At 45.4% G+C, this 27374-nt stretch overlaps 1 protein-coding gene across 1 annotated transcript in view; it reads left to right on the forward strand.

The window, feature by feature from the left end:
• Positions 1-7630: 7630 nt before the first annotated feature.
• Positions 7631-27374, forward strand: part of LOC111151845 (solute carrier family 23 member 1-like) — a 51483-nt gene continuing 31739 nt past the window's right edge. The window contains 3 exon segments of the mRNA XM_022510058.1: positions 7631-7672; positions 10052-10198; positions 25458-25615. Of these exon segments, the coding sequence (XP_022365766.1) occupies positions 7631-7672; positions 10052-10198; positions 25458-25615 (347 nt within the window).

Genomic DNA, 27374 nt, shown 5'->3' on the forward strand with positions numbered 1-27374 from the left:
AGAAGCTGATTCTGCTTTGTCTGTAGCCCAACAACCACAGCTGCTACCCCTGGAGACATTTTCTGGTGACTCAGATGCTCAGCCCTCCTTCTTCTTTAAGATGTTCATAACTAGTGTGAATTTCAATCCCCAAATTCAGGTGAACCAAAAGGAAAACATGTTAATTTTTACTGTGCTCCCCCATTCTACTGGGCTGGTGGACATTCAACCTTCTGGTTGGGGTTCTCCCCCTTTTTGGGAGTTTGTGGTTAAATTTGGGAGCCCTTGGGTGGTGCCAAGGCTTAGGGGAGGGCCCCTTCTGGGCCCGAGTCACTTGTGCTCACAGGTGTCCCCTGAGGTGTCCATTGTAGGTCTAGACTATGTTGGTCAATTCATGTGTGTCCCACTAAGAAGGCCTTGTCTTTCAGACCTGTGGGTTGGCTTAACCACCTCTGATTCTCCTGGGGTTGTTATCTGTGGTCCAAGGAGCAGGGCATCCATACCAATGGTCCTTCTGTGGGGTCTTGTTGGCCTCTTGGTGGTCTATCCCTGAGAACGTGGCACACAGCCGCCTCTTGTAGACCCCCAATACCCTTGCTTTTCCATTTCTCCTCACCGGTGACTCCCTCAGCTACCTGCCTGCTGAAATCCCTCCCTCCACAAGTGGTGATTATTTTTGCCAGAAGAACTTAACACTATTATTATTCCCAGAACATTATTCTTCCACGGTGTCTTCCTAATAAGTTTCTGTGTCCTCACAAAGAAGGGGACACAGGGCTCTGCCCCTACACAAACTGTCCTCGCAGAGTCACTCCCCAGAGTCATCAGGGAGAGCTAGACAAGACTGGACAGTGGGCAAAGATCCTTCCTCCCTCCTCCTGGTACTGTGCCTGCCCCTGATGGGAACCCCGTGTTCTCCCCAACTAGGGGCCCAACAGAACTTTTCTTGAATTTGGATTAGCCTTTGAACATCTCATCCAAGTAGGGAGGCTTTCCCTGTAGACTTCGCCGCAGGAAATGTCCACTGTGTCCTGCCCCTGGTCTCCAGCCACGTCTGGTTTTTCCTCAGTCCTTGTTCCGTCCCTGAGCCTCGGCTGCCTGGCATGGCGGGGGTGTAGGGTCAGCTGGGTCTAGAATCTTGTTGGACCTTCATGGGTCCTGCCTTGGCTCTCCCTGGTCACCTGAGACCTTCCCAAGCACACCTCCTTTCACACTTTTAGCTGAGAGTTCTGGGTTTATGCATCAAGTCTTCCACGAAATGTCAATGAATCCTAGAAGACCGCCAAAAAGGACACTTACAGGCTCTAAGTCCTCAAGAATGATCTTAGAGCTACACCTTGTTCATTTGAGCTTTGCTGTAGGCTCAGGCACCTGCCCTGAGCTCAGTTTCTGCACTGAGCCCCTGACCATTTGGAGGGCCCTGGGGCCCCTCTGTCTCACCTGCCTCAGGTAGAGAGGCCCCTGACTGCCGGACATAACACCCGGCAAGTGGCCAGCCAGGACTGCTGGTGCTCGTAAAAATCCCTCTGCTCTAGAGGCAGACCCCTGGCAGGTGCTTTTGGAACTGCCCGTTCCCTCTCCAGGAAGAGGGTCAGTTCTTTAAGAAATTCCAAGTCTGGCACAGGGGACTTCAAATTCACCTTCTATGCCCCCTCTGTTTCAAGTGTTCTCCTGCGAATCAGAAAGTAATCTGGCTTCAAACAGTCCATACCACCTGCTTTCTACGTCCTGCAGATGGCCCTGGGTCTGCCCCAGCCATTTAGTGTTCTGTGGGCCCCTCCCCGACGCAGCCTGGCGAGGCACCCAGAAGCGTCACCTCGGAGAGGCTCCAGGTCCCCAGGATGTGACCCAGCCACCCAGAGCCTCACGGGAGTGGTTCTCCCTCTTGGATCTTGATCAGTCCGGAAAACATACATTAACAGTTCGAGAACAGTCTGCCAGCTAAGCCCACCTCCTGTTTGTGGGGCAAGGCGGCTGGGCAGCAGACGATCACCTTCCACGCTTGTGCTCAGTAGGGGAAGGGGGTGGTGGAAAGTGCTCCTGGGGCAGCCGGTGAGGCCTACGAAGCAGGCTCACTGTTGTACCTCCTGACCGCATGGCTGGTTTGCTCACTGTAATAGCACAGAACGAGCTTGGGGAAAACACGCAGGGCTCCCACACAGGACGCTCCCCCATGGAAACCGAGGGGAGCAGCTACCTCCTTCCCACGGCTTCCTCCTGCCTTTCTTCCCCTTCCTTCAGAAAAATTGCCCTTTCCCTGTTCTGTGTGCCTCCCAGAGAGCTGCTGGGGGCAGGACACTTCCTCTCCCCCAGTCCGGGCTGGCTGCCCGTGGGGATGGACATGCCGATCAGGTCTTGTCCCCTTGGAATTTGACTTCTGAGTGATGGCACAAGGAAGAGAAGGTGTGTGGAGTCACTGACAGTCCTACCTTGAGAGAGAAAGTCCCAGGATTCCCATCCCCGGAGTCACTCTTGCTACCCTTCCCAGTGCCTGCTTGTTCAAATCTTCACTCCCTGAGCCACCAGTGGTTTCCAAATAAATACCCCTTTCTTGCTTAAGTTGGTCAGAGGCAGTTTCTGTTGCTTGTGCCTAAGAAAGCTAACTCACAGTTTCTGGTTTACATCCATCAGGCATCCTGTGATTTCCCGGATCCTCGAATGGCCATGAAGCAAGAGGGTGAGTCATGGGTCTCCGAGAAGGACTCTGGAATATTGTCCCTTGGGTACATGGGTCCCAAGGTGGCACAGAAGGCTGACAACTGGTGCTCAGAATCAGGTGAGAGGTCAGTTGGGGCACTCCAACAGACAGCTTCAAGGTGAGGGTTGTCTGTACGTGTAGGACCTCTCATGGCAGACGTGTCTCTGCATGAAAATCCATCAGTCCTTCACTGGTCCCTCTTGTCCAGACTACTGAAGCCCACCCTCCTCTCCTAGCCTCCCCCCTTGGCCCAGCCCGGGGAAACACAGTGCGCAATTGGAAGAACGGGAATTACAGAGACACCAGAGCTGGCTGGCTGACCGCCTGACCCCATTAGAGTAGTGCTTTTCAACCCTACTCTTCATAAGCTGGTTCCGATCTCAGTTCCATGGTTGGCAGCCTCCAGGTCAGTTCCGTCCCATCGAGGTGTCCAGTCCCGGCTCCCGGCTCCCGGCTCCCCTCTGTCCAAGAAGGGTTTGGACACTGAAAGACAAAGATAAGCAGGAGCATGTAGAGAAAAGGGTTTTATTATGACTTCTGGTAACTGGCCCTGAAATCCTGCTGTGGTCTACAGGAGCGAACTCAAAGAAAAGTTGGTAGTATGTGGAACTCTGGAAGAGAAAGGCAGGATTCCACTGAAGAAGAAGAAATAATGTGGGGTTTTTTTTTGAAAGATTTTATTTATTTATTTGACAAAGAGAGACACAGAGTGAGAGAGAGGGAACACAAGCCATGGGAGCGGGAGAGGGAGAAGCTGCTCCTGATGTGGGGCTCGATCCCAGGACCCTGGGATCATGGCCTGAGCTGAAGGCAGCAGCTTAACAACTGAGCCACCCAGGAGCCCTGTAAACAGGGTTTTTAAAAAAGTAGTTAAGTATACTCTGTTTAAATGATTTATTTAAATCATATTTACATTGTATAATTAAAAAATTTACATTGTAAAATTAAAAATAAAAAAAATTTATATGCTAAAGACTTTCGAAGTTGAATGATTAAAAATCCACTTTTTGGACCGGTGTTCTACAGCAGGAGCCCACAGACTTTTTCTGTGAAGGGCCAGGTAGCAAATTGTTTTAGGCTTTGTAGGCTGTCACAACCATTCAACTCTGCCGTTGTGACACAAAAGCAGCTTTTGAGAGCATCTGAGCGAATGGGTAGTGATACGTTCCAATAAAACTCTATTTACATAAACAGGCAATGGGCCAGACTTGGCCTGAGTCACAGTTTGCCAACCCCTGTTTTGTAAACTGAGAATCAATTAAGCATGAGCGTGGGAATTATTTAGACCATGAAGTCATAAATCAAAGGCCATAATCCACTTGAGGTGGCTTTCCCAAGCTGAACATATCAAAATTTGAAGTAAATATTTTGCAAATCCAAGCCTAAAAGTCTACAACTCCAATTTCCAGATTAAAAAAAAAAAAAAAAAAAGGTCAGGTCTCAGTAAAGCTGTAGAAAACCCATCGTCCATGGTGAAGTTTGGCTTCTTGGCCTTTCAGATCAAGAGTATATGAAATTAGGTATTCACATGAGTAAAGCATCTCATAGACAAGTAGCCTTGAAATTGCTTTACCAATGCTCTCTTGGATTATTTTTGCCACATTTTAGGCAATCGATTCTGTTGTGTAAAAATATGTTGAGGTTGTTAGCATCAGGATAGATGTTTAAGTTATTTTTAATGCTCTTGAAATTAAACAATCGTTATTTGAAGATTTAAAAATTAACAAATATTGTGCAAGTAATTCTAGAAAAAGAACTGGTCTGTGACTGGAGATAAAAGTGTTAAGTTTGTGATTGTTTTCTTGTTTGCAAATGACAGAAAACCCAAATCAGATTGGTTTAAACCAAAAGAGAAGTTACTAGCAGAGGTGTGTGGCTTAATAAATAGATTCAATATCACGGGGACCCAGTCTCTCTCCATCTTAGCTCTGTTCTCCATGTCGGCTTCCTTTGTAGGCTCTATAAAGTCATGAGATGGCTGCCAACACCTACAGGGAAACATCCTTTAGGTTCCAGTCCAGTGAAAAAGAGAACACCTCTCTTCCCAAAGTCCCAGTAAGTCTCACACCTCTCATTGACTCTAGCTGGGTACCACACCCCTGGCTAGCCCAAGACTGTGGCCAGGGATTTGCAGGGCTCCCAAATGGCCCTCACCCTCATCCAGGTAGCCACAGGGCAGAGTAAACTCCGCTTGAAGCATGTGGTCTGCTTGCTGTGGATCACAACGGTTCACTGAGGAAAATGAGGGAAGGCTAGATGGGATCTGAATGGCAAAACCAAGAGCTACACCTTCAGTTTTTTGGTTTTTTTTTAATCTTCTCTTGAGAAACTCCATTGGCCTCCTTCATTCTTAGTGTCAGGTGTGATTTGCCTCACAGCTGTCTCTTAGCATATTCCTTCCTACCATAGCCAACTTCTAATTTATCTGTAGTGGTGCAAGTGTCCAGGTCAAGCCTTCCTGTATAGCCTACTCCACATACAAAATGGTGCATCCAGATGGGACCACCGCGCATTATATATGGAGAGGCCCAGTGCTTTTCTCCTTCCAAAGTACCTGGGGCCAGAGGAGCTGCTTCAAATTTGGAATTATTAGATGTTTAGATGTGAAAATGTAATGGAAGAGTTTTTAATCCTTCATGTGTCTGGGGAAAGATCATGGGTTCCCAGAGAAGCCCTATATTCTTAAATTCCTCTCATTGTCTGAGCTAATTATTAGAACTTGATTTCCCTAACTTGAAACACAATGGTTATAAATAATCATGTGTAAATGTGCTGTGTATGGAGAACCTCAAGCTGGTGTGTGTATGGGATGGCAGGATGGTTCCAGCAGGTGAGGGAGAGAAAGGCCACCAGCTGTGGCAGCTAAGACTGTGGAAGAGTTGTGTAATACCAGTCACTTTCGGGTAAGAGATGGCAGCAGAAGCCAGGCCAGGCCAATGATGAGTGTAGGGACCATGGTCTGTGGGAGTGACTTCTAAGGGGTGGAAGGTATAAGAAAAGGGGAATGATGGCTTGGCTCCTCATTTGAGCTACTGAGGAGGGTGGGGGCTACATGGGCAGCAGCAGTGGTCAGAAGCTAAAGGACTTATCAAGGAACCATATGAGACAGAGTGTGTCAGGCCCAGAGGAGAAGACTTAAGGAGTGAGGAATATTCTGGAACATATTGTATGGGTAGCCAAACAAAGTGGATAACAGGAAACCGTCTTTCTGTTTTACCTCAGCCGATGAGCTAACCATTTTACCTCATACCATGGGGGAGTTTAACTGTATGCCTAAACAAGCAGCAGGGAGAGGCATAGCCAAGAAAGGCAAGACCTTCAATGTGGGGGAGGATCGAGTCTTTAAGAAGTCAACTTCTTCCATGTTATCTCAGAACGTGACAGGGAAAAAGAGATGTCTGACATGAGCCCAATTTTGCCTCTGTGCCCAGATCTGTGAGGGTAGGGGTTGTGGTGGGGCAGCAAAGGCACCCCCCCCCAACTCTGCCCCACACCCACCAGGCCTTCCTGGAGCAACAAAGCCCAGGCTGCTCACTGCAGAGATCCACGTGAACGGTGGCACGTGATGTCTGTCTTCACCTCATAACTTGCCCAGTTGGGAACTGGGCGTTTAGTGTGTTAAACAGAGTTGGGAACCCGTGCCGTCCCAAAGCTGAGCAGTCTCACTTTCACCACTGAGGTGAACTCGGGGTCCCTCCATCTCCCCTGGAGCCTCATCCTTTACTTCTTCAGACCCAGAGGCCATGTTTCCGTAAGGATCTTCTTGGCCTCTGCAGGCTGTGGAACAAGACTATCTGGGCTTGAATCTCAGCTCCTACATCGGTTATGAACCTTGAATGAGGAGCTTAACAGGACCATCAACATCTCGATTTCTTAATCCGTGAAAGAAGAATGTGAATGCTAATTTGGGGTGAGTGTTATGTAAGGCAATACAAAAAAAAGGTGTAACACAGTGGACATAGCTGAGTATTCGGTAAGGTCAGCTCCTTACCTCCGGCTTTCCTGTCATAGCCCGAATCAGGTCTCTCTTGTTCCTTGTCAAACATCTCATTTTTGTATTTTTCAGGGCTCCTCTTGGACCAATTCCCACCAATGCGTGTGTGCATCCCACCGTGTGTTTCCTGAACCTTAGAACCGAGTGCCACCCATTCCAGAACATTCCACCACCAGGAGTAGCTGGCACTTGGGTGGCTTTGGGCTTTACAGAGTGGGCAGGGGGTGGTGGTTATTCAGAGTTTTTGAGGAGGATCCTGTGCAGAGTAAGGGCAGGCGTACTCTTTCCTGGACTTCTCTCTCTGAAAGGTGGGTTAGACGTTTCTGCATGTTAGGGAGACAGACACCTAAGGATTAGCAGCATTTTTTTCTCAGGTTCTCCCCTGAGGGCTTCGCTCCACCAATGCACCTTGACAGTTTCTCCCAGATCAACAGCAATATCCTTTGTCTCATGATGACTCCATGACGGCATCTCAGAGCCCAGGCTGGTCGGACTCTCTCTTCGTTGCTTTCCTTTCCAGCTCAACTCATCGTAAAGAATCAGCTTTTAAAGATTGCAAAGCCTGTGCGTGCCACCCAGGGCCTCACCCTCACCCCCCCTCTTTTCTCTGCCCGCTGGAATCTGGCTTCCAGAAAGTACTCTCGTGCCACTCCCAAAAGGCTGCACCTGATTTATTTCCATAGTGTCACAGAGGATCATTAACTTCTCTACACTTTCTCAAACTTATTAAATTATGAAACATGTGCTGCACCTGAGTGTACCTTGGTCTGCTGTGGTGATTGGAGGGGCGAGAAGGGAAGTCTGGAAGCCCCACCCTCCCCAGAGCCAGCCCAGCCCAGGATCTCTCTCTTCTCTCTCCCTTTTGGCAGACAGTGAAGACGTTAATCTCTTTCTGCTGAAGCAGGTTCCCTTCGTTTCTGTCCTGAGAGGAGGCCAACAGGAGCTGACCCCAGGTCGCCATGAGCTCTGCTATCACCGGCTGGGAGCACCCTGACCCTTTGGTGAGTGCTGCTGAAAGAGAGGGAAAGAGAAGAGAGGGGCAGGTAGAATGGAAGAAGGGCATGGAAGTAGGTCCCGGCTGGGGGTCCCGGCGCCCTAATTCACTATTCATGCTCAGGACGTGTGGCTTACGTTCAAGGCAAGATTTTAGATTATTAGACTGGTGTGCAGCTGCTCTCCAGATCCCCCCATCATGAGGCCAAGACTCCTCCCTGAGCCCTAAACCCGGCGAGAGCATTCTCAAGCACGGAGGAAGTGCTGGAAGATTCTTTGAGTTTTGCCTTTACTCACAGTTGGTGTCTGCTGAATCTAAATGTCTAAATATTTGCTTTCCGGGCTCCTCCGTGTTATGATTTCTTTGATCCGAAGGACTTTCTAAAACAAAGCAAAGGGAAAGAGAGAGGGCGTCAGAGAGTGAGACAGAGAACCAATATTTACCAAAGCACCAGTACCCCCCGGGCACTCTCTCTGTTTTATTTTCTTCCTTCCAAGCCAGCGAAGCAGGTGCTTCTGTTCCTGGATGAGGAACCTGAGGCCCAGAGAAGTGCCAGTGACACCTCTGGAGGCTTCTCCGGCGAGTCCTTGAGCCCTGGCCCCACCACCTTCCCAACCCGTTTTCGAGCACCTGCAAGTAGCGGGGTGAACGGAGTGAAAGAGTGAAGACACTCTTGTTCGAGCCACTGCTCCACAACAGGTGGCAAGAGCTCCTCTGCGCCAGGGCCCGACGGCAGCCCCGGGTGCCTGGGGGCTGGGTGTCACCCGCAAACCTGGGCCGGATCCCCGCAGCTGTCCTCGGAGGCCACCCCCAGGGAAGAGGCCCCTCGGCTGTCTTTTCCAGGACCTCTTGGGAGGCCCTTCAGACATCTCTCCGCTTATCTCTTCAGAATTCTTTCTGCCCCTACTGTCATGGAAACAGAAAGAAATCGAAGCAAACAACCATCTTGGGAAATCAGAGACTTCCACACGGCAGTTCACCTGCGGCCACCGGGAGCGGGGCGGGTCTGGGCCTGCACCTACCCTCTTTCCAGCGGTCCGTCTTCTCTTCGTCTGCAGCCACACTCTTCAGGGATGTGTCTGGTTTCGCATGCATGTTGCCCTGCTAGAAACTTTGAGGGACATTAAGGAGGGGCAGACAGCTTCCTGACCCCGAAAGCTTATGGCCTAGCTAGGGGAATGCAGGACACGCAGAAATGCTTCTGGTCCGAGAGAGGATGGTGAATTATGCAACAGAGAGCCGTGGGGAGAAAACTCCTGTGGGTGTGGGGAGGTCAGGAGAAGTGATGGGGAGGAGGCATTGAGCTCTCGCAAGTGGGAAGGAGAAGCAGGGGACTCCAGGGGGGCCTCAGGGGGAGCTAAGATGCTGATGCAGGATAACAGAGGCCACATTTGGAGAAATCTGGACAACCCCATTGGCTAGCGCCGGGTGCATGGGAGTGTTAGCCAACCAACCTAGAGGGCCAGGCCTGCGACCAGAAGCTGGGGGCGGGGGAGGTGTGAGGGGAGTCAGTGGAGCAAGGGACCCCTCTTCCTCCCGGGAACCCCATTGCTGTCCCTGCACCTGAGTCTCTCCCTGCCTCGCCTGTCTGCCCCAGGCCGTCCCACTTACACTGGCACGCTGCTTCCACTCGTTCGGTCCACACTGAGCACGGGTGTTGGCTGCTGTTGAAGCCGGGGCCACATGGAGGAGTAAGGCCTAGTCAGCGCATTCTAGGATCTTCCAGCCCCGCAGCAAAGATGGGTGTGGTAGCCATCTGTTGGGGTAACTGCGCCCTGAGGAGAGCTTTGGCAGGTGTAGACATAGGCCCATGGGAGCGCCTCTAAGGGCAGTTCCAGCATTCTGGGGCCAGGATCCCCAGCTACCTGTCTGGAAGGGAGATCTGCCCCTTTTTCTGACCTTGGAGTTGGCCCCCACTCCTTTTCCACAAAGCAGCTGCTGTGCAGACGGGCCTCAGGCAAAGTGGCCTGTCCCCTCTTGGGACCCCAGACCATATATGCGGGCCCTGCTGATGTACAATGTGGAAAATACTGGTCTTTTTTTTTTTTTAAGATTTTATTTATTTATTTGACAGAGAGAGAGATCACAAGTAGGCAGAGAGGCAGGCAGAGAGGGGGGGGAATGCAGGCTCCCCGCCAAGCAGAGAGCCCGATGTGGGGCTCGATCCCAGGACTCTGGGATCATGACCTGAGCTGAAGACAGAGGCCACCCAGGTGCCCCAAAATACTGGTCTTTTGAGTCTGGACCTCGACATCCCAAACTGGCCAGCCGTGATCCCTGTGCCATGGCCTCTTGCCCCTGGCAGGCCGTCCAGCCCTGAGGTGAGACCAGGAAGTCCACTTGCTTCCTCCTAAAATGCCCAGGTGTGTCCCTCTCTTGTTCCCAGCAGAGGGTGGACGACGGGCTCCACTGTCACCATGATGGCCAAGGCGGGAAGAAGGCTGGGCAGGCCGGGAGATCCAGCAGCAGCCAGCCAACCTATAGCGTCCTGGATGTCCCCCCATGGTACCTCTGCATTCTCTTGGGCATCCAGGTAACACCACCCAGGAGGCATGGGGTCCAAGGAGGCTCTGCCTCAAAAGCCACACGCATGACACCGGGGCCGAATTGGTCAAGAACCACAGCTTCAGTTACTAATATTCTTGTCTTTCTTGTCTTCCGCATTGTTGACCACTGGGGGAACGCCAAGCTCCTTGTGTCTGTCTGTCTGTCTCTCTCTCTCGGTGGGGGTGGGGGGATGGGCATGAGGGGTTGGAATTAGCAGAGGATTCTCCCTCATGCTAAGCGGATAGGTCACACCAAGGATACCAACTGCATCATTTTCACGAGATCTATTTCAATTTATATGATTCGCAACAATTTAAAAAATGTGATGAGCAGAGCTTGGGGAATTTGGGGAGACAAGCACTGTCAAACACTTGTGTTTGAACACTACCGGATGCAGCCTTTCTGGATGACCACTGGTGGTTTCTATCAACATGTAAATCATGTGCCCTTTAACCCAGTCCCCAGTGCTTAAGAATTTCTCTGTGGGTACGAGGGCAAGACCTGTTAAGATAAGTACAGAGATGGTCTTGTAACATTAATGGCGATAGTAACATCAAACCCCACAACAAACAAATAAGCAAAACCCTAGAAACAACCCAATTATCCTTCAAAGGGAATGGGTCTAGCAAATTGTGACACATTTGAGCAGGTGACTTTTGTACGCAGCTGTTAAAAAGAGATACATTTATCATGCAGTTAGGGAATATTCCCCAATGTGTAGATTGCTTTGGGTAGTATAGACATTTTAATGATAATCTCTTCTTCCTATCCATGAACATGGAATGTCTTTCCATTTCTCTGTGTCCTCTCCAATTTCTTTTACCACTGTTTTATAGTTTTCAGAGTATAGGTCTTTCATCTCTTTGGTTGGGTTTATTCTTAGGTATTTTATTGCTTTTGGTGCAATTGTAAATGAGACTGTTTTCTTAATTTCTCTTTGTGCTGCTTCACTATTGGTGTACAGAAATGCAACGGGTTTCTGTGTGTTGATTTTGTATCCTGTGACTCTACCAAATTGGTTTATCAGTTCTACTAGTTTTTTTTTAATTAAATTTTATTTTTTATAAACATATAATATATTTTTATCCCCAGGGGTACAGGTCTGTGAATCGCCAGGTTTACACACTTCACAGCACTCACCATAGCACATACCCTCCCCAAAGTCCATAATCCCACCCCCCCCAACTCCCCTCCCCCCATTAACCCTCAGTTTGTTTTGTGAGATTAAGAGTCACTTATGGTTTGTCTCCCTCCCAATCCCATCTTGTTTCATTTACTCTTCTCCTACCCCCTTAACCCCCCATGTTGCATCTCCTCTCCCTCATATCAGGGAGATCATATGATAGTTGTCTTTCTCCAATTGACTTATTTCGCTAAGCATGATACCCTCTAGTTCCATCCACGTCGTCGCAAATGGCAAGATTTCATTTCTTTTGATGGCTGCATAGTATTCCATTGTGTATATATACCACATCTTCTTTATCCATTCGTCTGTTGATGGACATCTACGTTCTTTCCATAGTTTGGCTATTGTAGACATTGCTGCTATAAACATTCGGGTGCACGTGCCCCTTCGGATCACTACGTTTGTATCTTTAGGGTAAATACCCAGCAGTGCAATTGCTGGGTCATAGGGTAGTTCTATTTTCAGCATTTTGAGGAACCTCCATGCTGTTTTCCAGAGTGGTTGCACCAGCTTGCATTCCCACCAACAGTGTAGGAGGGTTCCCCTTTCTCCGCATCCTTGCCAGCATCTGTCATTTCCTGACTTGTTAATTTTAGCCATTCTGACTGGTGTGAGGTGATATCTCATTGTGGTTTTGATTTGTATTTCCCTGATGCCGAGTGATATGGAGCACTTTTTCATGTGTCTGTTGGCCATCTGGATGTCTTCTTTGCAGAAATGTCTGTTCATGTCCTCTGCCCATTTCTTGATTGGATTATTTGTTCTTTGGGTGTTGAGTTTGCTAAGTTCTTTATAGATTTTGGACACTAGCCCTTTATCTGATATGTCATTTGCAAATATCTTCTCCCATTCTGTCAGTTGTCTTTTGGTTTTGTTAACTGTTTCCTTTGCTGTGCAAAAGCTTTTGATCTTGATAAAATCCCAAGAGTTCATTTTTGCCCTTGCTTCCCTTGCCTTTGGCGATGTTCCTAGGAAGATGTTGCTGCGGCTGAGGTCGAAGAGGTTGCTGCCTGTGTTCTCCTCAAGGATTTTGATGGATTCCTTTCTCACATTGAGATCCTTCATCCATTTTGAGTCTATTTTCGTGTGTGGTGTAAGGAAATGATCCAATTTCATTTTTCTGCATGTGGCTGTCCAATTTTCCCAACACCATTTGTTGAAGAGGCTGTCTTTTTTCCATTGGATATTCTTTCCTGCTTTGTCGAAGATTAGTTGACCATAGAGTTGAGGGTCTATTTCTGGGCTCTCTATTCTGTTCCATTGATCTGTGTGTCTGTTTTTGTGCCAGTACCATGCTGTCTTGATGATGACAGCTTTGTAATAGAGCTTGAAGTCTGGAATTGTGATGCCACCAACTTTGGCTTTCTTTTTCAATATTGCTTTGGCTACTCGAGGTCTTTTCTGGTTCCATATAAATTTTAGGATTATTTGTTCCATTTCTTTGAAAAAAATGGGTGGTACTTTGATAGGAATTGCATTAAATGTGTAGACTGCTTTAGGTAGCATAGACATTTTCACAATATTTATTCTTCCAATCCAGGAGCATGGAACATTTTTCCATTTCTTTGTGTCTTCCTCAATTTCTTTCATGAGTACTTTATAGTTTTCTGTGTATAGATTCTTAGTCTCTTTGGTTAGGTTTATTCCTAGGTATCTTATAGTTTTGGGTGCAATTGTAAATGGGATTGACTCCTTAATTTCTCTTTCTTCTGTCTTGTTGTTGGTGTAGAGAAATGCAACTGATTTCTGTGCATTGATTTTATATCCTGACACTTTACTGAATTCCTGTACAAGTTCTAGCAGTTTTGGAGTGGAGTCTTTTGGGTTTTCCACATATAGTATCATATCATCTGCAAAGAGTGATAGTTTGACTTCTTCTTTGCCAATTTGGATGCCTTTAATTTCCTTTTGTTGTCTGATTGCTGAGGCTAGGACTTCTAGTACTATGTTGAATAGCAGTGGTGATAACGGACATCCCTGCCGTGTTCCTGACCTTAGCGGAAAAGCTTTCAGTTTTTCTCCATTGAGAATGATATTTGCGGTGGGTTTTTCATAGATGGCTTTGATAATATTGAGGTATGTGCCCTCTATCCCTACACTTTGAAGAGTTTTGATCAGGAAGGGATGCTGTACTTTGTCAAATGCTTTTTCAGCATCTATGGAGAGTATCATATGGTTCTTGTTCTTTCTTTTATTAATGTGTTGTATCACATTGATTGATTTGCGGATGTTGAACCAACCTTGCAGCCCTGGAATAAATCCCACTTGGTCGTGGTGAATAATCCTTTTAATGTACTGTTGAATCCTATTGGCTAGTATTTTGGCGAGAATTTTTGCATCTGTGTTCATCAAGGATATTGGTCTGTAGTTCTCTTTTTTGATGGGATCCTTGTCTGGTTTTGGGATCAAGGTGATGCTGGCCTCATAAAATGAGTTTGGAAGTTTTCCTTCCATTGCTATTTTTTGGAACAGTTTCAGGAGAATAGGAATTAGTTCTTCTTTAAATGTTTGGTAGAATTCCCCCGGGAAGCCATCTGGCCCTGGGCTTTTGTTTGTTTGGAGATTTTTGATGACTGTTTCAATCTCCTTACTGGTTATGGGTCTGTTCAGGCTTTCTATTTCTTCCTGGTTCAGTTGTGGTAGTTTATATGTCTCTAGGAATGCATCCATTTCTTCCAGATTGTCAAATTTGTTGGCGTAGAGTTGCTCATAGTATGTTCTTATAATTGTCTGTATTTCTTTGGTGTTCGTTGTGATCTCTCCTCTTTCATTCATGATTTTATTTATTTGGGTCCTTTCTCTTTTCTTTTTGATAAGTCTGGCCAGGGGTTTATCGATCTTGTTAATTCTTTCAAAGAACCAGCTCCTAGTTTCGTTGATTTGTTCTATTGTTTTTTTGGTTTTTATTTCATTGATTTCTGCTCTGATCTTTATGATTTCTCTTCTCCTGCTGGGTTTAGGGTTTCTTTCTTGTTCTTTCTCCAGCTCCTTTAGGTGTAGGGTTAGGTTGTGTATTTGAGACCTTTCTTGTTTCTTGAGAAAGGCTTGTACCCCTATATATTTTCCTCTCAGTACTGCCTTTGCTGTGTCCCACAGATTTTGAACCATTGTGTTTTCATTATCATTTGTTTCCATGAATTTTTTCAATTCTTCTTTAATTTCCTGGTTGACCCATTCATTCTTTAGAAGGATGCTGTTTAGTCTCCATGTATTTGGGTTCTTTCCAAATTTCCTCTTGTGATTGAGTTCTAGCTTCAGAGCATTGTGGTCTGAAAATATGCAGGGAATGATTCCAATCTTTTGATAATGGTTGAGACCTGATTTAGGACCAAGAATGTGATCTATTCTGGAGAATGTTCCATGTGCACTAGAGAAGAATGTGTATTCTGTTGCTTTGGGATGAAATGTTCTGAATATATCTGTGATGTCCATCTGGTCCAGTGTGTCATTTAAGGCCTTTATTTCCTTGTTGATCTTTTGTTTGGATGATCTGTCCATTTCAGTGAGGGGAGTGTTAAAGTCCCCTACTATTATTGTATTATTATCGATGTGTTTCTTTGATTTTGTTATTAATTGGTTTATATAGTTGGCTGCTCCCACGTTAGGGGCATAGATATTTAAAATTGTTAGATCTTCTTGTTGGACAGTTCCTTTGAGTATGATATAGTGTCCTTCCTCATCTCTTATTATAGTCTTTGGCTTAAAATCTAATTGATCTGATATAAGGATTGCCACTCCTGCTTTCTTCTGATGTCCATTAGCATGGTAAATTCTTTTCCATCCTCTCACTTTAAATCTGGAGGTGTCTTCGGGTTTAAGATGAGTTTCTTGTAGGCAACATATAGATGGGTTTTGTTTTTTTTATCCATTCTGATACCCTGTGTCTTTTGATTGGGGCATTTAGCCCATTAACATTCAGGGTAAGTATTGAGAGATATGAATTTAGTGCCATTGTATTGCCTGTAAGGTGACTGTTATTGTATATTGTCTCTGTTTCTTTCTGATCTACTACTTTTAGGGTCTCTCTTTGCTTAGAGGACCTCTTTCAATATTTCCTGTAGAGCTGGTTTGGTGTTTGCAAATTCTTTCAGTTTTTGTTTGTCCTGGAAGCTTTTAATCTCTCCTTCTATTTTCAATGATAGCCTAGCTGGATATAGTATTCTTGGCTGCATGTTTTTCTCATTTAGTACTCTGAATATATCATGCCAGCTCTTTCTGGCCTGCCAGGTCTCTGTGGATAAGTCTGCTGCCAATCTAATATTTTTACCATTGTACGTTACAGACTTCTTTTCCCAGACTGCTTTCAGGATCTTCTCTTTGTCACTAAGACTTGTAAATTTTACTATTAGGTGACGGGGTGTGGACCTATTCTTATTGATTTTGAGGGGGGTTCTCTGAACCTCATGGATTTTGATGCTTGTTCCCTTTGCCATATTGGGGAAATTCTCTCCAATAATTCTCTCCAATATACCTTCTGCTCCCCTCTCTGTTTCCTCTTCTTCTGGAATCCCAATTATTCTAATGTTGTTTCGTCTTATGGTGTCACTTATCTCTCGAATTCTCCCCTCGTGGTCCAGTAGCTGTTTGTCCCTCTTTTGCTCAGCTTCTTTATTCTCTGTCATTTGGTCTTCTATATCGCTAATTCTTTCTTCTGCCTCATTTATCCTAGCAGTGAGAGCCTCCATTTTTGATTGCACCTCATTAATAGCTTTTTTGATTTCAACTTGGTTAGATTTTAGTTCTTTTATTTCTCCAGAAAGGGCTTTTATATCTCCCGAGAGGGTTTCTCTAATATCTTCCATGCCTTTTTCGAGCCCGGCTAGAACCTTGAGAATCGTCATTCTGAACTCTAGATCTGACATATTACCAATGTCTGTATTGATTAGGTCCCTAGCCTTTGGTACTGCCTCTTGTTCTTTTTTTTGTGGTGAATTTTTCCGCCTTGTCATTTTGTCCAGAGAAGAGTATATGAAGGAGCAAGTAAAATTCTAAAAGGGTGGCAACAACCCAGGAAAATATGCTTTAGCCAAATCAGAAGAGATCCCAAATCGTGAGGGGGGAGAAAGGGGATAAAAAGAGGTTCAGAAAGAAAAAAAAAGAAAGAAAGAAAGAAAAAAGAAACAATTAAAAAAAGAAAACCAATAAAGAAAAAATATAAAAAGGAAAAAAATATATATATATTAGATAAACTAGTTAAAAAATGTTAAAAAAGAAAAGGGTAAAAGTTAAAAAAATTTAGCAGAAGAAGAAAAAAATTGAAAAAGAGAAAAAAAATTAAAAATTAAATTAACTGCAAGGCTAAAGAATCATGGGGAGAAAGCCATGAGTTCCGTGCTTTGCTTTCTCCTCCTCTGAATTCCGCTGCTCTCCTTGGTATTGAAACTGCACTCCTTGGTAGGTGAACTTGGTCCTGGCTGGGTTTCTTGTTGATCTTCTGGGGGAGGGGCCTGTTGTAGTGATTCTCAAGTGTCTTGCCCCAGGCGGAGTTGCACCGCCCTTACCACGGGCCGGGCTGAGTAATCCGCTCGGGTTCGCTTTCGGGAGCTTTTGTTCCCTGAGCGCTTTCCGTAGAGTCCGGAGGGCGGGAATGAAGATGGCGGCCTCCCGGTCTCCGCCCGGAGGAGCCGAGAGCCCGGGGCCCCACTCCTCAGTGCGCCCTCAGAGAACAGCGCCGATTTACTCCCGTCACCCTGCCTCCGGCCGCGCTCCGAGCTGACCGAGCCTGCGACCGGTTCAAGGTAACCCCGAGCTGAGAGTCACTCCTCGGCTCTGTCTCTGTAGCTGGCTTCCCCGTTCTACTACCTGTAAGCTCTGTGACACTCAGACGCCCCCGATCCTTCTGTGACCCTGCGGGACCTGAGGCCACACTCACCCCACGTGGGCTTCACCCTGGTTAAGCCTCTGGAGCGATGTCCCTCAGCGGAACAGACTTTTAAAAGTCCCGATTTTGTGCTCCGCTGCTCCGCCGCTTGCCGGGAGCCGGCCCCTCCCGCCGCGGTCTATCTTCCCGTCGCTTTGGATTCACTTCTCCGCCAGTCCTACCTTTCAGAAAGTGGTTGATTTTCTGTTTCTAGAGTTGCTGTTCTTCTCTTCGATCTCCCGTTGGATCTGTAGGTGTTTGCAATCTTTAGATAAGCTATCTAGCTGATCTCCCGCTACCTGAAGTAGTCTCAGCTGCTACTTCTCCGCCATCTTGACCTGCTCTCTACTAGTTTTTTTGATGGTCTTTTGGTTTTCATGGTATCATGTCATCTGCTAATAGTACAAGTTTGACTTCTTCTTTACCAATTTGGATGCCTGTTATTTTTTTGTTGTCTGATTGCTGTGGCTGGGACTTTCAGTACTATGTAGAAAGAAAGTGGTGAAAGTGGACATCCTTGTCTTGTTCCTGACCTTACAGGAAATGCTCTCTGTTTTTCCCCACTGAAGATGATATTAGCTGTGGGTTTTTCCTGTGAAGTATGTTCCCTCTAAACCTCCTTTGCTGAGGGTTGTTGTTCTTTTTAAATCATGAATGGATGTTGTACTTTGTCAAATGCTTTTCTGCATCCACTGAAATGATCATATGGTTCTTACCCTTTCTCTTACTTATTCCTTTCCTCTTTATCCTTTCTCTTGTCCTTTCAATGTGATGTATCACATTGATTGATTTGGGAATATTGAACCACCATTGCAACCCAGGAATAAATCCCACTTGATCATGGTGAATGATTTTTTTTAATGTATTCTTGAATTCAGTTTCCTAGTATTTTATTGAGGATTTTTGCATCTATGTTCATCAGGGATATTGGTCTATAGTTCTCCTTTTTAGTGGTGTCTTTATTTTGTTTTGGTATCAGGATAATGCTGACCTCAGAGAATGAATGTGGAAGTTTTCTTTCCTTTTCAATTTTTCAAATAGTTAAAGAATAACAGGTATTAACTCTTCTTTAAATGTTTGTTAAAATTCACCTGTGAAGCCACCTGACCCTGGGCTTTCTGTTTGTTGGGGGTTTTTTGCTTATCAATTCAATTTCTTTCCTGGTTATCAGGCTGTTCAAATTTTCTGTTTCTTCCAGTTTCAGTTTTGGTATTTTGTGTTACCAGGAATGTATCCAGTTCTTCCAGGTTGTCCAGCTTGTTGGTGTAGAGTTTTCCATGATACTCTGTTGCAATTGTTTGACTTTCTGTGGTGTTAGCTGTTATTTGTCCTCTCTCATTTGTGACTTTATTTATTTTTTCTTTTTTGATAAATCTGGCCTGAGGTGTATCAATTATACTGATTTTTTTTTTTTTTTCAAAGAACCAGCTCCTGGTTTCATTTTGGTTTTTTGTTTGTTTTTTTATTTTTAGTTTTTCATTTATTTCTGCTCTAATCTTTATTATTTCATTTTTTTCCTGCTGGTTTAGGTTTTGTTTGTTGTTGTTGTTTTTTCTAGCCCCTTTAGGGATAAGGTTAGATTATGTATCTGAGATTCTTCTTGCTTCTTGATCTAGGCTTCTATTGCTGCAACCCTTCCTCTTAGAACTGCTTTTGCTGAATCCTAAAGTTTTGGATTGTTGTGCTTTCATTTTCTTTTGTTTCCGTGTACTTCTTTTTTCTTCTTTTATTTCCTGGTTAACCCATTCACTGTTTAGTAGCATATTACTTAACCTCCATGTATTTGTGATCTTTCCAGATTGTTTTCTGGTGGTTGACTTCTAGTTTCATAGTGTTATGGTCAGAAAAGATGCATGGTAGGACTTTGGTCTTCTTGAATTTGTTGAGGCTTGTTTTGTGGGCTGATACATAATCTATTCTAGAGAATGTTCTATGTGCACTTGAAAAGAATGTGTTTTCTGCTGTTTTAGGATGAAATGTTCTGAATATATCTGTTAAATCCATCTGTTCCAGTGTGTCATTGAAAGCCATTGTTTCCTTGTTGATTTTCTGTTTAGATGATCTGTCTATGGATGTAAGTGGGGTGTTAAAGTCCCCTACTATTACTGTATTACTATTGATTAGTTCCTTTATGTTTGTTATTAGCTGTTTAAATGTGTTTGGGTGCTCCTATATTAGGTGCATAAATATTTACAATTGTTATATCTTCTTGTTGGATTGTCTCCTTTATTATTATATAGTGTCTTTTGTCTCTTATTACACTCTTTGTTTTGAAGTCAATTTTGTCTGAAATAAGTATCGCTACTTGGCTTTCTTTCTTTCTTTTTTAAGATTTATTTATTTATTTGAGAGAGAGAGAGAGAGAGCATGAGCAGAAGGAGGGACAGAGTGAAAGAATCCTCAAGCACACTCCCTGCTGAGTGTGAAGGCCAATGCAGGACTCTATCTTATAACTCTGAGATCGTGACCTGAGCTGAAACCAAGAGTCAGATGCTTAACTGACTGAGCCACCCAGGTGCCCTCCTCCTGTCTTTCTTTTGACATCCATTTGCATGATAACTATTTCTCCCTCACTTTCAATCTCCAGGTGTCTTTAGGTTTAAATGTGTCTTGTGTAAGCAACATATAGACGACTCTTTTTTTTTTTAAATCCTTTCTGACACCCTATGTATTTTTATCGAAGTGTTTAGTTCATTTACATTCAAAGTAATTATTGATTGATATTATTGCCATTTTATTACTTGTTTTGTGGTTGTTTCTGAAGATTTTCTCTGATCCTTTCTTGTCTTTCTCTCTGTCATATTTTGCTGATTTTCTTTAGTGACATACTTGGATTTATTTCTCTTTATTCTTTGCATGTTTATTAGTGGTTTTTGATATATGGTTGTCATTAGGTTTGTCTATAACCTCTTCTACAAATAGCAGTCTGTATTAAGTTGGTGGTCGTTTAAGTCTAAACCCATTCTTTTCTCCTCTCCTCCCATTTTTTTTAAAGATTTTATTTATTTATTTGACAGAGATCACAAGTAGGCAGAGAGGCAGATAGAGAGAGAGGAAGGGAAGCCGGCTCCCTGCTGAGCAGAGAGCCCGATGCGGGGCTTGATCCCAGGCAGGTGCCCCTCTCCTCTCATGTTTTAAGTATATGTTATTATATTTTATATTTTTGTGTGTATGTGAGTTCCTTGACTTATTTTTTATAGAAATATTCATTGTTACTGCTTTTGTGTTTCCTGCCTTTGTACTGTCACTTTTGGTCTCTCCTTTCCACTCAAAGTGTCTCCTTTAATATCTCTTGAGGGGTTGGTTTAGTCGTCATGAACTCCCTTAGTTTTTGTTTGTCTGGGAAACGTTTTCTCTCTCCTTCTGTTTTTGAATGATGTTATTGCTGGATAGGGAGTATTCTTGGATGCAGATGTTTCCCATTCAGCACTTTGACCAGATCATGCCTCTCCCTTCTGGCTTGCCATGTTTCTGTTGAAAAATCTCCTACTAGCCTTCTGGGTTTTTTCCTTGTAAGTTAATGACTTCTTTTGTCTCATTGCTTTTAAGATTTTTTCTTTATAATTATAGTTTGCAAGCTTAATTACACTGCATCTTGGTGTGGGTCTGCTTTTGTTGATGTTGTCAGGAGTTCTCTGTGCCTCCTGGATCTGGATGTCTGTTTCCTTCCTCAGATTAGGAACATTTTCAGCTATCATTTCTTCAAATATATTTTCTGCCCCCTTTTCTCTCTTCTTCTTCTTCTGGGACTCCTATAATACAAATGTTATTACATTTGATGGATTTCTCTAAGTCCATTCTTGTTTTGTGTAATTCTTTTTTCTCTTTTGTTCAGCTTGATTACTTTCTATGACTCTGCCTTTGAGGCCACTCATTTGTTCCTCTGTTTCTTCTACCCTGTTTTTCATCCCAACACATCTGCTCCCCATTTTGTTTACTGAGCCCTTATAGCTCTGCTGTGTTATTCCTTATCTCTGTGTTAAGGGTCTCACTCACGTCTTCCACTCTTAAGTCTGGTGAGTATCCTTATGATCATTCTTTAAATTCTCTGTCAGGCATGTTACTTATATCTTTTTGATTAGCTCTCTAGCCATGGCCTTGTCCTGTTCTTTCATTTGGGATACGTTTCTCTGTCTCCCCATTTTGTCTGACTCTCTGTGTCTGCTTCTGTGTGTTAAGAAAGTCAGCTATGACTTTGGCTCTTGAAAGTAGTGACTTGGGCGCCTGGGTGGCTCAGTTGTTAAGCATCTGCCTTCAGCGCAGGTCATGATTCCAGAGTTCTGGGATGGAGTCTTGCATCAGGCTCCCTGCTCCATTGGGAGTCTGCTTCTCCCTCTGACCTTCTCCCGTCTCATGCTCTCTCTTACTGTCTCTCTCTCTCAAATAAGTAAAATCTTTTAATTTAAAAAAAATAAATAAATAAGAGAGTAGTGACTTTATGAAGACGAGGCCCTGAGTGTCTTGCAGGGCAGTGTCCCCTGTTCACCAGGACCTGGCCCTTCAGGGGAGTCTCCGGTGTGTTGCTAACACGTTGCTGTGGTGTCTGAGTCACTGCTCCTTTCAGCGCAGTCCACCTCTGAAGGGGCATGCCCACCAGGGAATTTGGGAGCAGGGCGGCAGTTTTAGCCAAGTGCAGTAGGCCACTAGTCCCATGCCAGATCCCCGAAGCACCTAGGCGGCTGTCAGCTGGGGGCTGCGAGCCAGGCGGCTGGGGGTGTGAGGCCCGGCTCGGTGCAATGGTGGGGCGGACAGCGCCAGCAGCTCTGCCCCCTGCGGTTGGTGGGGCATGTGTGCTGCTTTGACAGTATTTGCCCTGAGCCCGGCGGAGGCTACAGGTGTCTGTGCAGCCCCACCCCCTGCACGTGGTTCTGTTCATGCCAGCGATGCGGGAGGGAAAGGGCACCACCAGCTCCCTCGTTTTCAAAAAAGTCCTCCAAGCACGCTCCACAATCAGTTTGAACAGACCTATCTCCTCTTTGCTCCAGATGTTGTATAAATTGCCGTGTTTTGTTTTCAAGATTTATTTATTTATTTATTTATTTGTTTGTTTGTTTGAAAGAGAGGGAGACAGAGAGACAGAGAGAGACAGAGAGAGGGAGAGCAAGCTTGGAGGGGGAGGGGCAGGGGGAGGGAGAGAGAGTCCCAAGCAGACGCCCTGTTGAGTGCAAAGCTAATGACACAGGGTTTGGTCTCACAACCCTGAGCCCCGAGCTGAAACCAAGAGTCGGTCGCTTCCCCGACTGTGCCACCCAGGTGCCCCTAAACTGCCATTTCTACGTTGCCTCGCCACACAGGCTGCTGGCTCTTTAAGGGCGGGGACCCGGCTGTCACTCGCCCTTCTGATTGGACCAGGACTGAGTCAGCTGACTTTTGCAGCTCTAGGCTCCAAGTCTCCCCAAGATTTACAGACTCCTGGAGTGCAGCCGCTCTGGTGCCTAAAGCCAAAGGGTACGGGGATTCGTCTCCCCTGTGTGAGCTCCCTGGTGCCAGGACCCATTTCTCTGCCCTCTCTGTGTGCACAGGTCCCTCCCCGCGGCGGGCAACCTCCCGCCATCTTTCCGACCTTCCTGACCTTTCAGACGCAGCTTCTTCTCTATATTCAGTTGCGGGATTTGTTCTGCTGGTCTTCGGATCACTGTTCGGTTTCTTGACTGGGACGGGGATGATATCTAGTTGTGAGCATGGAAGGGGGTGAGCTCAGGATCCTCCTACCCGTTCCCCGTCCTCTCGAGCTCCAAGTCTCTTGCCCACTTTTAAATCAGATTATTTGGGTTTTGCTACTGAGTCCTTAGATATTCTGGATATTAAGGCTGTACATGGGTGGCTCAGTCAGTTAAGCATCTGCCTTCAGCTCAGGTCATGATCCCAGGGTCCTGGGGTCGAGCCCTGCATCCGACTCCTTGCTCAGCAGGGAGGCTGTTTCTCCCTTTCCTCCTGGTCGTGCGCTCTCTCTCTCTCTCTCTCCTAAATAACTAAATAAAAAAATAAATAAAATATTTTTTAAAAATTTTGGATACTAATCTCTTATAGATAGACGGTTTGCAAATATTTTCTCCCATTCTGTAGGATGCCTTTTTATTTTGCTGACTGTTTCTTTGGCTGTGCAGAGCTTTTTACTTTGATGTAGTCCTGCTTTCTTATTTTGGCTTCTGTTGTTGGTGCTTTTTGTGTCATAGCTAACAATCTTTGCCAAGACCTGACGTTAAGAAGCTTTTCTGCTGTGTTTTCTTGTAGGAGTTTCACAGTTTCAGGCCTTACATTTAAGCCCTTATTCCGTTTTGAGTTAATTTTTGTGAGTGGTGCGGGATAGGAGTTCCATTTTTCCTTCTTCTGTGTGTGGCTGTCTACATTTTGCAGCACCATTAATTTTTTTTTATTTTATTATTATTATTATTATTTGCAGCACCATTAATTGACGACACTACCCTTTCCCCCAGGAGTCTTTTGGCTTCCTTGTCAAATATTGGTTGACCATATGTGCATGGGTTTATTTCTGGGCTCTCAGTTCTGTTCTTTTGGTCTATTTGTCTACTTTTATGATAGTACCATTCTGGTTTCTCCTTTCTTGTTTTTTGGATTTTTGAAAATAACATGCTTCCAGTTTTCAAAAACTGCTATCAGATTCTGCAAAAAATCTGCATATGTCATTGGCAAACGAATGAAATTCTGGTATGTTTTTATTATTTCATTTTTGCTGTACTTTTTAAGGTAAAGGAAAATAACAGCCAGTTTTCAGGTACAATGCTGTTTGATTACTGTAGCTTTATAACAAAGTTTGAAATGAGGAATTATGATGGCTGCAGTTTTGTTCTTCTTTTTCAGGATTGCTTTGGCTATTTGAGGTCTTTTGTTGTCCCATACAAATTATAGCATTGTTTTTTTTCCATTCTTGTGAACAACGTCATTGAAATTTTGACAGCAATTTCATTGACTCTATACCTGCTTTGAATAGTATGGACATTTTTTTAAAAAGATTTTATTTATTTATTTGACAGACAGAGAAATCACAAGTAGGCAGGGAGGAGGCAGGCAGACAGAGGGGGGAAGCAGGCTCCCTGCTGAGCAGAGAGCCTGATGCAACGCTCGATCCCAGGACCCTGAGACCATGACCTGAGCGGAAGGCAGAGGCTTAACCTGCTGAGCCACCCAGGTGCCCCTAGTATGGACATTTTAATGACATACATTCCTCCTCCCTTCTGCTAACTTTAGGCTTACTTTATTCTTCTTGTTCTAGTTCCTGGAGGTGTAGAATTAGGCTGCTTGAGATTTTTCTTCTATGCCTTTATCACTATGAGCTTCGCTCTTAAAACTACTTTCCTGTGGCCCAGGAATTTTGATATCTTGTGTTTCCATTTTTGTTTTTCTCATTTTATTTTTTCGTCATTTCCCTTTTGATTTCTTCTTATTCCCATTGGTTGCTCAGGGGGATGTTGCTTACTTTCCACAGATTTATGAATTTTCTGGTTTTCCTCCGGTTTCATACCATTACCATCAGAAAAGACCCTTGGTATGATTCCCTTCTTAAATTTGCCAAGGCTGTTTGTGACTTAACATATGATCTGTCCAGGGGAATGTGCTCAAGGCTTCCTGGTCATTAGTCTTGCTCTCACCTTGTACATTGTTTTAATTATGAGCCTCTTGTCTTGTTTTTTTTTTTTTTTTCTTAGATTTTTTAAAGATTTTTTTTAGATTTTTAAAAAAGATCTTATTTATTTAACAGAGAGAGGGAGCTCAAGTAGGTAGAGAGTCAGGCAGAGGGAGAATGAGAGGCAGAGCAGGGAGCCTGCTTCTAGGCTCAATCCCAGGACCCTGGGATCATGACCTGAGCTGAAGGCAGACACTTAACCGACTGAGCCACCCAGTCACCCCTCTTGCCTTGTTCTTATTCTTAAGACCCCCCTCTTTGGTTCCTGTTATGTCCTCCTGTTTTGTGTCCCTGCCTGGGTTTCTTACCCAGAATATCAGTTCCCAGTGTTGGGGTTGTGCCCTTGAACCCCAGACCCTCTGGCTGGGTCTTTGTTTCTTCCTGCTGGTCTCCCTCATTCCCACAGTTGATCTGAATGTCTGCCTGTCACTCCTGGTCAGGCTCCTCTGAGACCAGAGGTAGAGCTCTTTCCTCTGGCGGGGGACCGGGAATGAGGGTTGGGGAGGCAGCCGCAGCACCTACATGCCTGTCCACTCTCTCTGCTCTGCCCACAGCACTTCCTCACGGCCCTGGGGGGGCTCGTGGCAGTACCGCTCATCCTGGCCAAGGACCTGTGCCTGCAGCATGACCCCCTGACTCAGAGCTACCTCATCAGCACCATTTTCTTCGTCTCCGGCCTCTGCACTCTCCTGCAAGTGTTTTTAGGAGTCAGGTACGTAAAATTCTTTTCCCTGGCTTCTGACTTTTCCTTGCTGGAGTATCAGCAAGATTTGCTCGGCTTGCAGCTGGAGAGGTGGTTAGGCAGCTGGTGGGACCTGCTAAAGAGAACACGGGACTAGGAATCAGAGCCTGGGTTCAAGTCCTTACTCCAACACTTAACTGTCTGTACTAGCTAGGATTCTTTTTTTTTTTTTTTTTAAAGATTTTATTTATTTATTTGTCAGAAAGATAGAGAGAGTACAGGCAGGCAGAGTGGCAGATAGAGGCAGAGGGAGAAGCAGGCTCCCTGCGGAGCAAGGAGCCCGACGTGGGACTTGATCCCAGGACCCTGAGATCATGACCTGAGCCAAAGGCAGCCGCTTAACCAACTGAGCCACCCAGGCATCCCACTAGCTAGGATTCTTGATTAAAGTTACATAAATCCGGATTAGTTTAGGCAAAAATTTGTTCTTTATTAATGTATAAGATCAAGGTAGGAGAAAGGCAAGGTGCATCACATGTCAGGAATAGGGACTCAGAAGATGGGACTTCTCTTGTTTCTATAGAGGCCTGCCCCTAACGTTTGTGAGATGCAGGGCAAGAATACAAACAGGTTCCCACACACTGTGTGTCTAAATATTGGAGAGTTACAAACCGAAGTTACAAATTCTTAAATAAGATCTGTTCTGATCATTCCACCTGGAAGGCCAGGTTTGAATTTAGAATTCTGCCACTGCTCAAAGTTCTACTTTAGGACTTAGCCTCATGGGAGGCAGGGGCAACCCCTAGCCTGTGGCCTTCTCCCTTCTCTTCCTACCTCAAGCTTTGATTCAGAGCACAAATGGTCTAACATGCATGAATGTGGACACCCCAGCCTGCATGTCCAAGCTCCACACCCAGCCCCAACACACACATATGCGCACACGCACACACACACACACACACACACACCAGATTCCCCAAACAGCAGACGCTTGGCCCTCCTTAGGCTTGGGGGTGTACACATTTGCTTCATGGTTGGCCTTCAGCAGGACAGACCTGGGGAGGAGACCCAAGCAGCCTCTGGAAAAGACTCAGGGCCATTTACACTGAGAATCCTTGGCTCTCAAGGGGGAGAGGCACATGGGTTTGACGTGGACATGTCTCCCAGAGAAGGCAGAGTGGAGCCCTCTGGAGCATCGGGCTAGGTGTGGGGGGCTCTTCTGTCCTGTCTGAAGACAGTCTCCTCATCACACTGCCAGTGCCTGACTTTGTTGGCACAGACAGACTCCCCACATAGGAGTGTAGACAGGCTCTGGCAGTCCTTGCACTTCTCTCCCAAAGCAGGTGAGATCTGCTCTGGAGATTCTCCCATTTTAGAATCCCAGGGAAGAGCACTGATTGGTGCAATGTAAGCCAAATGCCCAGCTCTCACCCACCGGGGTGACAAATATGGAGACTCCCCTTGAGGAATTTCCCAAAGAGGCAGGGAAGAGGAGTTCTGTTCTGAGGAGACAAGATGGCAGAGGCTCACTAGTGGGATATGTGGTTTGGGACCCATAAAACAAGGTCGATGCCGGCACTGCCTTTCCTCCCTTAGGGTCCCACTGAGATGAGCAATTGTTCAAATCGGTGCAGTCACCTTTTAGAAACAAAAAACATCCAGTCCCTTGTGCACCTATGTAGGCCGCTAAAATTAGCCTGAGTAACATGGAGTCTTTTTGCTCTGGCGCTGGCCTGGACAAATTGTGAGGCCAGGAAAATGTTTCCTTGGAGCTTTCCTCCTCCTCATT

The sequence above is a fragment of the Enhydra lutris genome, unplaced genomic scaffold (genome assembly GCF_002288905.1).
Source record: "Enhydra lutris kenyoni isolate GAN:26980312 unplaced genomic scaffold, ASM228890v2 scaffoldscaffold27, whole genome shotgun sequence".
Taxonomy (NCBI): Eukaryota; Metazoa; Chordata; class Mammalia; order Carnivora; family Mustelidae; genus Enhydra; species Enhydra lutris.